At 48.6% G+C, this 13,203-nt stretch overlaps 1 protein-coding gene across 2 annotated transcripts in view; it reads right to left on the bottom strand.

The window, feature by feature from the left end:
• Positions 1-13,203, bottom strand: part of SNX29 (sorting nexin 29) — a 511,081-nt gene that overhangs the window by 250,132 nt on the left and 247,746 nt on the right. The window contains exons 15-16 of one of the 2 annotated variants that reach the window (XR_006411828.3): positions 10,680-10,867; positions 22-109 (exon numbers count right to left, since the gene is read on the bottom strand). Coding sequence is in view for 1 of the 2 variants with exons in the window: in XM_026520303.4 (XP_026376088.1) it covers positions 3-109 (107 nt within the window). In the remaining variant the exon portion in view is untranslated. Of the gene's footprint in view, positions 1-2; positions 110-10,679; positions 10,868-13,203 lie in introns of those variants that run through there. The other variant, XM_026520303.4, reaches the window with a different exon arrangement.

Genomic DNA, 13,203 nt, shown 5'->3' with positions numbered 1-13,203 from the left:
ACCTCAATGAGCTTTCTTTCATAGGAGCTCGCCAGCTCCTCGGCCACTTCGCCCGGCTTCTGCTCCACGACTGTAACTTCTCCATCAACATTCCAAAGATTTGGTACAACTTTAGGGAAAGAAAGAAACCCCGTAAATGTTTCAGCAGTAATCGGAAGTTATTCTCCCAGTTAAAAAAATTTTTTCTTCTCACTGAATGACTTCTCCATAGAGAAAACTCTTTAAGAAGGGGGGAGGGGAGGGGGTGTTGGCCCAGGGATCACGGTTACTAATTACTTCAACACTGCAACTTTTTCACACAAGTGCAATGAAGTGAATAATAAGCTGTATTTAAAAATGGAAGAATGACGGGGCGCCTGGGTGGCACAGCGGTTGAGCATCTGCCTTCGGCTTAGGGCGTGATCCCGGCATTCTGGGATCGAGCCCCACATCGGGCTCCTCCGCTGTGAGCCTGCTTCTTCCTCTCCCACTCCCCCTGCTTGTGTTCCCTCTCTCGCTGGCTGTCTCTATCTCTGCCAAATAAATAAAATCTTTAAAAAAAAAAAAAATGGAAGAATGAGGGGCGCCTGGGTCGCGCAGTCGTTAAGTGTCTGCCTTCGGCTCAGGGCGTGATCCCGGCGTTCCGGGATCGAGTCCCACATCGGGCTCCTCCGCTGGGAGCCTGCTTCTTGCTCTCTCACTCCCCTGCTGTGTTCCCTCTCTCACTGGCCATCTCTCTGTCACATAAATAAATAAAATCTTTAAAAAAAAATAAAAATAAAAATGGAAGAATGGGCACAGAGACAGATGCATGTGAGTCTGGGGAATAAACTTGCTCCTAGTTCCCATTCCAGTGTAAAACAGACAACATGCTGACAAAAGAGCCTACACTTCCATCTTTTACAGTGGTCCAATTTCTTCTTCTCTAACACGAAAGTTCCCCAATGCAGCATCGTCTGCCTACCGCTCGACGTCAATGGCAGAGGGAGTCAGAGGGCAGGCAGAGCCGCTAAGTGCCATTTATAAACCGTACATAGAGCGGAAGCTACACAGCTTCGGGAAAAACTCTAAAACTGATGCATAATGACAATGCAAGGACATCCTAACAAGAGACTGGCTCCCAGATCAATGCAAGAATTATCAGCACGGCAAACACCAGTGGGTGTTGTTCCTCCTTTCAGGGACACATCCATAAAAGATCGCTTTGTGGGGAAGAGCAGGAAGTTAGGACCGGGAATGAGCAGGCGATTTCCAAGAAAATCAGGGGAACATGGGCAGGAAGGAAGGAAGTCCCCCCAATGGCATCTATCAGGAATACTGACTAGCCCCAAGTCCGAAAGCAAGCATCAACTAAACAGATTCTTTTTTTTTTTTTTTTTTTTTAAAGATTTTATTTATTTATTCGACAGAGACAGAGACAGCCAGCGAGAGAGGGAACACAAGCAGGGGGAGTGGGAGAGGAAGAAGCAGGCTCCTAGCGGAGGAGCCTGACGTGGGACTCGATCCCATAACGCCGGGATCACGCCCTGAGCTGACGGCAGACGCTTAACCGCTGCGCCACCCAGGCGCCCCCAACTAAACAGATTCTGTTCCCTGTATGTTCTGGGAGAGCAGAGTCCCGGATGCCCCTCAGAACATGAGCAGATGGTAACAAAGGCCAGCCCTCCAGCAACTGGGATTTGAGAGCCTGGGGAGAATGGGCAAGTGGGCAAAGGATGAGAAAAAATGGGGGTCCTGTGCCTGCACTGCCTGCAGCCCTGCTGTCAGCCCCCTCCCTAAGCCTCCATCAGGCCACAACGAGCTCGAGTCCCAGAGGCAGCAAGGCCCTGAACTATGACACCCAACATGCTGGAATGAACCGACGATGCTCGCATCCCAACAGTCACTACGCCTCCAGCCACTGCTGCGGACAGTGACCCAGTAACCCTCTGCAATCTGAAATAGGTATTAAGAGAAAATGTCAAGGGCTTCCAGTTAAAGCTGACAAACTGAATATATTAATTTACATTCACGTCCTCTCAGAGTCCCATTAAAATACCCGTTTTTAAAATTCTAGTGGCATCACACCTTTGAGAAAAACAAGAATGGGACAGAAAACCAGATGACAAAATTCTAGAAGCTGAGAAGCAGGCAGATCACTGGAAAGGAGCGTGTCAGGCCTGAGAAAGCTTCCTTGTTGGCTGCAATGGGGCCACAGAAACATTCAACCTGATTAATGTAGGACAACTTGTAAACGGCTGGTAAACTGCTAATATGAGACACTTCTAGAAGTGGGGGTAAACATGGGGCTGAAAGTGAAGAGATACAAAGTCTGTTTAAGAAACAATCTGCAGGGGCACCTGGGTGGCTCAGTCGTTAAACGTCTGCCTTCGGTTCAGGGCGTGAGCCCAGGGTCCTGGGATCGAGCCCTGCATCGGACTCCCTGCTCGGCGGGAAGCCTGCTTCTCCCTCTCACACTCCCCTTGCTTGTGTTCCCTCTCTTGCTGTCTTTGTCAAATAAATAAATAAAATCTTTAAAAAAAAAAAAAGGCAATCTGCAGGAAACTAGGGGTTCCTTCTCTGGAGAAGGTAAACTGTAGCTCTGGACAGAGCTGAAGGTCGGGGTACCCTACAGGAAATAGAGCAAAGAACACTGCTGAACTTCTTCCACTCTTCGCCCATTCCCAAAGCAGCCAGCAGCCAACATATACCTATCTCTAAGCAGGGAGAAAAAAAACATCGTCCTGGGAATCTAAGAGGCTGAAGAGAAAGACCTAAAGGGACCCATGTGAGGGGCTCTCCAGTGAAATGGCAAAGCCAGCTTGCCCCATCAGGAGATGAGCACAGTATGATATTAGCTTTTTAGTGTCCCACTCCTACCTCCGAGTGGCCAGCTGGAAAGCACCTCACGCCTGACACAAGCTCTTAAGATGGAAAACAGGGACCAGAATCAACAAAGAGGAAAAGAACTTGTAAGGAAAAGACCCAAGTTAGGGAAAAAGTATACTCGGAAAGCAAACTATCAACAATATTCCCAGAGACAGAAGAAGATAGTATAGTGAAAACAGGAACAGGGAGGCATTTAAGAAGAAAAAGCAGCACACATGGGGTGGGGGGTGGGGGGGCTCTTTTGCAAAGCAAAAAAAAAAAAAAAAAAGGAACACTGGGTACAAAGGAGAGAAGGTAAGAAAACTTCTAGAAAACAGAGCCAAAGGATAACAAAAGTGAAAACAAAAAACGAAATGGAGAGTTACCGTTTGAGCACAAACCAAGGTGGGGGGGGGGGGGTGGAGAAGATACCAGACAAGGAAATCCAAGACTTAATTCAAGACAAGGCCCCAGAACCAAGGGACAGGCGTGTGGAGATGGGACAGGCTCGCTGAGCACATGGCGCAGTGGGGGGGCCACGCTCAGGCACCTCGCAGGGGAACTGCTGAACACGAGTGACAAGGGGAACAGGGCACTGATTTTCCAAGTGGAGGGAGAACTTTCACAAAGGATGGACAACAACCCACACGGCCTTCACAGATGACTAATGGATAAACACACTGGGGTCTGCCCCTACGATGGAATAGCATTCATCCAGAAAAAGGAAAGGAGCAGAGACCCCAACGCATCTGAGCCCTGAAAGCATCCTGCGAAGAGAAAGACGCCCCAACAGACACGAAAGCCCATAGACAGCAGCACCCCATTTATACGCAGTGTCAAGAACACGAATTGGTTTCCAGGGACCAGGAGGAAGGAGGGATGGGGTGCTAATGGGTACAGGGCTCCTCTTTGGGGTGATAAAACACTCTGGTTTCAGAGAGAGATGATGGTGGCACAACCTTGCAAAGATCATGCACTTCGTAAGGGCAAACTGTATGGCACGTGAACTGTCTCTGAATAAAGGAGCAGCAGTGGGAACAGTGAACTGGAGGGAATAGGCCCATGGGGCAGCCAGGCTTCCCCCGGCCACAGCGGGTCCCAGGACCGCAGGATAGATGGTCTCAGGATCAAACGGACAGATGCCTGGTTTTTAACACACAGATATTTCCGTGAGAGCACACTTGCACTGGGTTAATAATGAGTTCACACAACACCAACCAAATTTTTTTCCCAAATATTAACTCAAAAGAAATTCTGAAGTTGTGTGAAAATAATGATCACAGACCTCACAGCTCAGCTAGATAGCATTTTCAGAGTCCTAATAATGTATTCATGGCCCAGGAACCAAACCAAAAAGATGGTGTGTCTATGGTGGGGGTTGGAGGAAGAGGGGAGCTAAGAGGGTGGAGGGATGGAAAAGCTATCCTTCACGCTCCACGGTGAGAAATGGAGAACACGTCCAGCTGAGCAATCCACAAGCAGTAGTAGACACTGCTATTCAGAGACATCAAGGTAACTCCCAGAACAATCCGTTGAAAGGTTTGCAGCAGCTACTTGTGGGGAGTGGAAAATGGCGGAGACTATGGTGGCTAGAAGCGCCCGGTCTTCCATGGCAAGGCTACGTGCAAATGCTGGATTTCAACAACAAAACACCGAATTCGATTTGAAGTATGAAAACAGAATCTGAGAGGAGGCGGCACTTAGACAAGTTCAACTAGAAAGGAGCCGTGCCCACCAAGGCAGGGCAGACACCCCCAGCACGGAGCCGGATGTGGCTAATTAGCAAAGCCCGACGCTAGCACACATCTCAGGTATGACGGATGTGTGAACAGCACGGCCTGCTGGTGCTCTCCAAACAACCTGATCTCGGCCTCAACGAGGCTGCCTCCCTCCACAAGGAGACCCTGCTGATCACATGGCCACCCCGCCTGCTCGATGTCTGCTCAGCTCTTCAGAAATCCAGCCATTGGCCTCTCCTCCTCAGACGCCAGGCCCTCTGTACATCTAAGAGCAAGCCACAATCTTCCACACTCAAGGAGGCAGACGCAGGAGTAAGCTTTTTAACCTTCAAGACAAGGGAACAGACCTTGGACCGTCATGAATTTATAAAAGGTCTCTTAGAAACTAACCAGCTGACCTTCCCCTGCAACTATCTGACCTCCTATTGACCTGGTTCAGTTCCCACAGCTTTAACAAGTGGCTCAGCAACTTCTATTCCATGTACAAAATAATAAAGAACGAATCCCAGCTATACCATGCTTTTCTCCCTGGCAGGCAGCCTCTAAGATGGCTCCCAGGATCCCCCCATCCTGGTACTCACCCTGTTCCACCGTCTCCACCCCTGAGTATGGGCTGGACTCACACACCGTGAATGAGCACCATGTGGCAGAAGCGAGGGCACGTCACTTCTGAGATGAAGTCCTACAAGACTGTGGCTTCTGTCTTGGGTGCGCACACCCACCGAGGAAAGCCAGTTGCCATCTTGGGAGCTGCCTTATGGAGCGACCCATGAGGCCTCCACCCACAGCCTGGGGTCTGCCAGCAGCCACATGAGCGGACGTGGACCCTCCTCCCGTCAAGCCTCGAGATGACAACGCAGCTCTGTCAGAGACCCTGAGCCAGAGCACGCAGCTGAGCCACACCGGGAATACTGCTCTCCACACACTGAAGACAATGTTTGTTGTTTTAAGAGGCTGAATTTTGGGGTCGTTTGTTACACAGCAATAGATTAACAATACGGTACCTTTAATCATTCAACAGGTACTCCCTCAGAGAACGCTCTGGGTAGGACCCTGAGTTAGGTCCTGGAGTCGTAAGGACGAGGGTACAGTGCTACATGGATGACATTTATATAAAGGACAACGTACAAGTAGACTTGGCCGATCTATCTCTATGGCTTAAGGGTTATTAGGAAAAGTGAAGGGAGCCACTGAATCAGTCAGACGCTTCCCACCTCCCCACTGGCAAGGCAAACGTGTGGTGAGGCACGAGAGGCCAGTCATCCCTTTGGTTTAAATTTTACAAGCACCATACCTCATTTGTTTATTTTCAAGCCAGAAAGACTTCATCTGCCTTGGGAGCAGTGAACATTTGGATGTTCAAGGAAGGCAGCACCATCAAAGGCTGAGTATCATCGAGTCGTTTGAGAGCCAGAAACAGCAGGTTACACCGCCATTCCAAACTTCCTGCACATCCCCCAATAAACCCATCAGTGTGGCGAGGAGCAATGTGATTGAACTTGGAAAGTCCATTCTACACAACCAACTGAACTGGATCCAACTGAAGGTTGCTGATGGGGGTTTTAAATATGCACATCTTCTGTGAGTGATCTGTTAGTCTGCAACGGAGAGAACGCCCACTGAATAGCCCAAGAGGAAAACATGGTTCTGTATTCCTACCAACTACAGCTGCTCCTGAATTCAAGAACCCAAGGCCTGAAAACCGGTTAGCAATGCAGCCTTCAGCCTGCCGTTACCAGTTTCATCGTTAACATTTCCAGTCCATCATCTGAGTTACCAGACAGTGTTCAGACCTCCACAGCCTGCCCTGGTCAAGGACGACGCGCCAAGGTCAGCTGCCAGGACCCAAGACAGAAACTTCCATCTGTGGGGTTGAGCATTTCCTTTTGGGTAAGGAACTTAAACTGTACTGAAAAAGGCAAAGCAAAGTGACAGGCCCAAACGCAAAAGGAAGAACCGTATTTAACCTGCTAACCAAAACGTGAGAGCTGCAACCACAGACGGCGTGTGCGCACGACAACGCAACAGGAACGGGGCTTCCTGTGACACAGCACTCGAGAATTCAGAACGCATCTTCAAGTGCACCATCTCACTGCGGCCCCCACCCACAACTCCGTCTGGCTGTCTCAAGCCTGGGCCCAAGGCGAAGAGGCCTACGTCCTTTGGGTAGCCAAGGATGTCCACTAGCCCAGGCAACCTGCTTAAGAGCCACATTATTCAGAGGAAAATCTACACTTTGTTTACTTGCATATAGTCTGAGTGGTCAGCAATTTTCTCCTGTATTTCCATGACGGCCTTATTATAGAACTTAAACTCCAAATGGAAAAACTTGGCCCAACCAGTAAGCCTTCTCTTTTTAAATCCAAATAGACACTGTGTGTGGCAGAGGCACAGAAACGCTTACTTTCAATCAGAACTATTTTTCATGTTCCAGAAAAGCTGTGGGTTTGTTAGCACCGTTAGCAGGTCATTTAAACTTAGCGAACATGACACAGTTTTCACCTCCTTGCAGCCTGCCATTACGGTTTGGAGGTGTCTGTGATAAGTCATCTGAAAGCAGCAGACACTATGCTCATCTCGCTAGCAGTCACCAGAGAACACATGGGGTTTTCTGCCTAAATTAGTTTAAGCAAAACTTCAAAGACCATGGAGAGCAGCATGGCAAACAGTATAAGGTTACTGTTTTGCTTTCAATTTCAACAAGCTTAGCATGACCCCAGATGCAAACAGTGTGAGACGCTGGTGGCAAAAGAGGATAAAGAGCCACTTTAAATTCAGCGATGGCTCCCTTGAACGTCCTGATGGACACAAGGCAGTGTGCCAGGTCCTGGAATAGCAGCCCTGGTTTGGTGGGATGGGAAATGTGGGACACCCGAAGGTTCTAAAGAAGAAAGGTCCCTCCTGGGTGAAGTGACAACAATCCCTACAAGACAGCAGGTATCCGCAGTTGTTCCAGCAAAGGAAACAGTCTTCATAATAATAGCATCCACCGCTTTCCACGTGCAGGCTGTGGCAAGCGGAGAGCACGCTCAAGAAAACCGTGTGGGCTCTGCAATCCAACCAAGTGCCAAGTCTGGCTGCACCGCTCCCCAGTGAGCGACCTTGAGCCTTGAGCAAGTCTTTTACTTACTCACGCGACAACTAGCTACTGAACATCTCTTCTACACCAGGCACGAGGCATCAGACACAGAGGTAGGTACTAAGGGGAAACCGTGAATGCCAACATGAAGCCTACCCTTGACTGGGGCCTCAGAAAATAAAGAACCAACTATTTAATGTACGAGGTTGTGAGAAGTGCCAACGGGGGTGGGGAAAGCATAAGCACTCAGGGTGCTGGGTGCTAATTAAGTCCAGTGCAAGGAAAGGGTCACTTCGGAGATGCCATCTGAGCCGAGACCAGAATACAGTGGAGGTGTGAGCCATGCAAGGCCTGGGGACTGCATTCCTGGGAAGAGCAAGTACAAAGGCCCTGGGGTGCTCCAGAAACAGCAAGGATGCCAACATGGCTGAAGGATAATGGCTTCGTCAGAGAACAGGAAGTGAGGCCACAGAGAAGGTGGCAGGGGGTGGCAAGCTAGGATGTTTTATTCTGAGCAAAACAGGAAGCCCCTGAAAGGTTCAGAGCAAAAGGCAGGATGACCAGACCTTTTTTTAAAGATCATTCTACCAGCCATATGAAGTACCCGTGTAAGCGGGGAAGCTGAGAGAGCAGGTGTGGCGGCTGGGGGCAGGGGGCACAGCTCGGGTCTCCCTTCAAGGAAGAACTTATCATTCTTTGCAAGCAGCGCAGTTAGCGGACAACCTCCAACTACAGCAAGCCCCGTATGCATAAGATGCTAATATATCTGATGTGGGATTAGGGTGAAGACAGGAGTCACGCTAACGCCAACATTTTTGGCCTCAGGAACCTCAAAGAACAGAGCTATCATTTTACTGAGCTAGGCAAGGAGTGGGTGTGACAGGGAAGAGTGACTGACACCAGGAGTCTGGTTTTCAGACGATTAAGGTTTGACACAACCATCTGAGAAAAAGCAGCAGGAACACGGTAGCTTGTGAGTCTGGAGTTCAGGGAGAGCGGAGGTTGGGGATATCAAGTTAGAAGTCAATGGGGTAGAGATAATAAAACCACAGGACTAGATGAGATCACTCACCCTTTGTAAGCTGAGTCTCCTCCTGTTGGAAAATAGTACTAGGCCAACCCCAAAGCGCCGTGGGATGAGTCACCCGATGCAGGCAAACACGCAGCCTGGCATGGCTGCGAGTAAGGTGCTCAGACGGTTGGCACTCATCAGCAACCGTGATGCTTACCTGCCAGGCACACGACTGAAGCTTCACTACAGTATTTCCTGTCCTCACAATAAACATGTGAGGGAGAGATTAACAACCCCCAAACTTGACTTTCCAGGGGGTTTCATGACTTGCTCAAGGTCAGACAGCTATCAAGGGACGGAATCCGCAAAACTTCAACCTGTGTCCCTCCCCCATCAGCAGCTGAGTAAGGGAGAATCCCTCACTCTCTCGCTCAGACCTTGGTCCAGCAGGTGTTCATGAGGCACAAAAGCTAAGGAGAAGTCAGGCAGGAGTGTGATGGGGGTACAGTGCTTCTCTCCAGTCCCCAGGGCTGCGACACAGACAGAACACAGGGACACTGCCACCGGCCCCCACACAGCTCCAGCTTCACCAAACCAGGTGCCGCCCAGGCAGCAAGCTTCTGGAATCTCTCTGGAGAGCTTCTATGGAGGGCCTGCTCCATTCGGCAATCAACATGTTACAGTTGTGCAGGGAAGGGGCAAGAGATGAACCATGGCTGCTGTTCAGCTACTTTCGATCTTGGGGAAGAAAGTCCCCCAAAGCTAAGAAATCCTTATCCGACATAGAATCTCTCAGGAGACGCCAGGCTTCAGCACTTGGGGAAGAAGGTGGCATCAGACACTGAAAAGGAATGGCTGCTCCCTACGAGGGCAGAGCAGGCTCTACCACTGGACGCGGGCGCAGGCTCCAGCACGCAACACCTACAGGCAGCCATGAAGAGCCGAAAGGGCTCCTGTTGACTGAGCCCTAACACACCCCACCTCCCAGAGGAGGGGGATCCTCTCACTTCAGGCTTAAGATACCACTGCACAAAGTTTTCATTTCAGAGATGGGAAAATAGAGTTCTGGGTGGGCTGTTTTTTTGTTTGTTTGTTCTTCTCTAAACGCGGTAAATGATGGACCCAGTTATACAGAGCCCAGTCTGCCTAGTTTCAAGATCCCCCACTGTTCCCCACTCACCACAGTCTCCCTGCCATCGGAGGTACTCAGCAAGGTGGTACCAATTTCCACGGATGTCAGAATTTCAAGACCATGTGCCAAAACTCCAAAGGAGACCTACTTTCCTACAGGCAAACACACACCCCCTGACATTTTTGGTTGCCTCATGTTATAAGAATACTATAAATTTCCAGCTCTCCAGAAAGTTGAAACCCAATTTTTCAAAACCCTGATATAAATCCACCCACCTCACAGAGGATTCTCTAGTTTAAAAAAAAAAAAAAAAAAAAAAAAAAGCAAAAAACAAAAAACAAAAAACAAGCACAGGGGGCTTGTGTGGTGATATTCAAACAAAGAGAATGTTACCCAAGAATGCTCTAATATGGGATATCAAAAGAATGATCAAAAGATCAAAAGAGATCTACGAGATCAGAAGAATGCACAGTCCTCTGTATCTCTCAATTTAAGGACCAGGAATCAAGAGGTTGAGAGGTACGGATATTGTTTCTAATAACAGACGAGGAATTAGGTGCGATTGGAAGTATGGGCAGACACACAGGGCATCCCTAGCTTCCAATGTTGGCTCTGCCACCACGTAGAGCGAGGCCTTAGACTTACTACTTCATTTCTACGAGTGTCCGTTTCCTCCTCTGTAAAATGGAGAGGGCACCTCTCGCAAGTATTCAACAAGAGAAGACTCCGGAGTATTCTATATCCACATTCCAAGCATTAAAAGTAGGAAAACTTTTTAAGACGAATGTGCACTAAGAACCTTCCTTTTTTTTTTTTTTTTTTACAAGACAGAAAAGTCTCTTCATTAGAAGCTCCCATCTTGCACGGGTCTTTCCAGAGAAAGATGCTCACCTGTTCAGATGCTGCGGCTCTCTTCCGAGACATCATCTAAATATGTCACACGCGCACAGGGACAGCTGGGAATGACGACCGCATACACCAGAACTGTCTTCACACCCTTCGCCAAGCACATCTTCACCTGCTCATGTGATGGAGCCCAGCAGAGGCTCTGAGAGAAACTTGAGAGTTCCATTTTTCCCCTTAAGTGAAGAAAAGCAGTTTGACAGTGAAAACCGCTTCTTCTCCTGGAATGAAACACGCAGCCAGGCATGCCAGACACCGTGATTTCTTGCCCTGATCTAAGTGGTGCGTGTGTTTGCTCAACAGAACTTTGGGGCCAGACCGTACTCTGTGGAGGTTCACCAAGGGTCAGCTTGTCAACAACGAGACACGGTGACATGGATGGCTCCAGAGGATTTTACACTGCTCATTTCAAAACACAAATATGTTGAGGTTCAAGCATTAATTTAGTCACAGAAATGTGTATGGTTCTATTTGGTAGAAGGGAGGGCGGAAGGAACAGTAAGGAAGGACAGCAGCTAGGTGAGTACCTGGTTGCCGGAGCAAGGAAAAAGGGCACACCCAAGCTGTCAACCTTGGAAACCTGGGCTGTAGGAGTAGAGAGCAATCAGTATTTTCATTCTAAGCCTTTAAATCATTTTATGTCAAACAATCACATGTGACTTCTGCAATTTGTTCTTCAAACAGCACGGCAACATACATCAGAGCCAGAAATGGGTTACCTGTAAACCCTGGATTTATGGGAATCGAAAACTTCCTTGGGTCATCACTGTACAACCCACTCTTCAGAAGAGATGCCTGGAATTCCAGAAGCCTGTGTGGATGATTTCTCTGAACTGCCTCACTTCTAGGATTTGGTGTCATACCCTAACCCATTCCATATCATGCAGTTAGAAATGGAAACATGTCAATATAGTAAGAGAGACGTCACAGAGCAAAGGCACAGGAGCTGCGGTCAGATGCCCCTCGTTTCCAACCCCAGCTTGGCCACTTTCTGCAAAGTGCTCGGCTGACCGAAGCCCGGTCTTCTGGCCAGTAAAGAGGGCAATCGTCTCACCCACCTTGCAGGGTGCTAGGGGAGGATCCAAGGCAGCAGGTGAAGCAACCAGCAGGGGCCTGCTGCCAAAAGCAGGCTCTAAACGTGGCAAGGGTGTGTGACCTTGTCTGTCTACCTAGACTACAAGGTCCTTCAAGGTTCCATCTTGTTTCTCTCAACTCACAGAATGTTCAAAATCAGATGGGACACAAGTCAGATTCTCAGTATTTCCTGCCTGGCTGACCAACACCTCTTCTTGAGTCTGAATGTACCAACTTACCAAGATTTTCGGTCAACCAACATTGGCTACTCTTACAGGAGAAGCCATCTAACTGACAAGGCCCGTTTAGCATGGCTCTCAAATCTTTTCTGTTTCCTCTCCATTTCTTCAGTAAGTTTATTTTCTCAAATTATAAAAGTAACACATGTTCACTGCACGAAAAAAAAAAAATCCATTTTTGTGTTTTCATGCCCTTGTAGATACACTAGGCTTCAGCCAATTAAGGAACGGGAACATGGTATAAATCCCAAGCCAGCCAACAGGTCATAGGATAACCCATTGTATTTCTAGACAGTTTCTATTCTCTTAAAGGACTGCAGACACCCACTCCCACTTGGCCCACACAACTACTCGTGGATTGGCAACTATCCAAGAAGAGAAGACACAACAGTCATTTCACAGCCGTTAATAGTCAGGGGGTGCTTACTGAGTGCCCAGCACTATCGTAAGTGCTTTACAAGCACGAACCTACTTCATCCTCCTTTCCCATCTGCAAGTGAGGGAAGCAGTCTTACCCTCTGCATTACACCACTCCACAGGAATTGCAACCCCATCAGTCTGGCCTGGTGGAGACTGACGGGATTTCTGCTTCCAGAGGGAAGGCCTGAGCAAGCTTCAGACTGAGGGTGCTGCTCCCGAATGGAGGACGGTTTTCCCCTCGTGCCAGGGCACCACACCAGAAAAGGCTCTCAGAATCCAGAAGGCTTTACATTCTAGACACGACCACTTATTTCCTATTTCCCATTTCGTTATAAATTCAAAAATAATACATGAGCACAAGTGTGTTGTTTAAAAAAATTCAACCCGAGAGAATCCATATGTTTTTTGCAGCATTATTCGCAATAGCCAAAACACAGAAGCAACCCAAGTGTCCATCAGTGAATGAATGGATAAGCAAAATACGGCCCACACATCCAATGGAATACTATTCAGCCTTTAGAAAGGAGGTTAATCATAACCTCCTACAGCACGGATGAACCTAGGGGACATTAGGCTCAGTGAAATAAGCCAATCACAGTCACAAGAAGACAAATACTGTGGGAGTCTACTTACATGAGGTACCTGGACTCGTCAGACAGAAAGTGGAAAGGTCATGTCCAGGGACTGGAGGAGGGGCGGGGAGTTACTGTTCAATAGGCATAGCCGGGATGACACAGTCTGGAGATGCACGGTGGGGAAGGGGGCACAACGGGAAGTAT

The sequence above is a fragment of the Ursus arctos genome, unplaced genomic scaffold (genome assembly GCF_023065955.2).
Source record: "Ursus arctos isolate Adak ecotype North America unplaced genomic scaffold, UrsArc2.0 scaffold_2, whole genome shotgun sequence".
Taxonomy (NCBI): domain Eukaryota; kingdom Metazoa; phylum Chordata; class Mammalia; order Carnivora; family Ursidae; genus Ursus; species Ursus arctos.
This window is presented reverse-complemented; position numbering and strand designations above follow the sequence as displayed.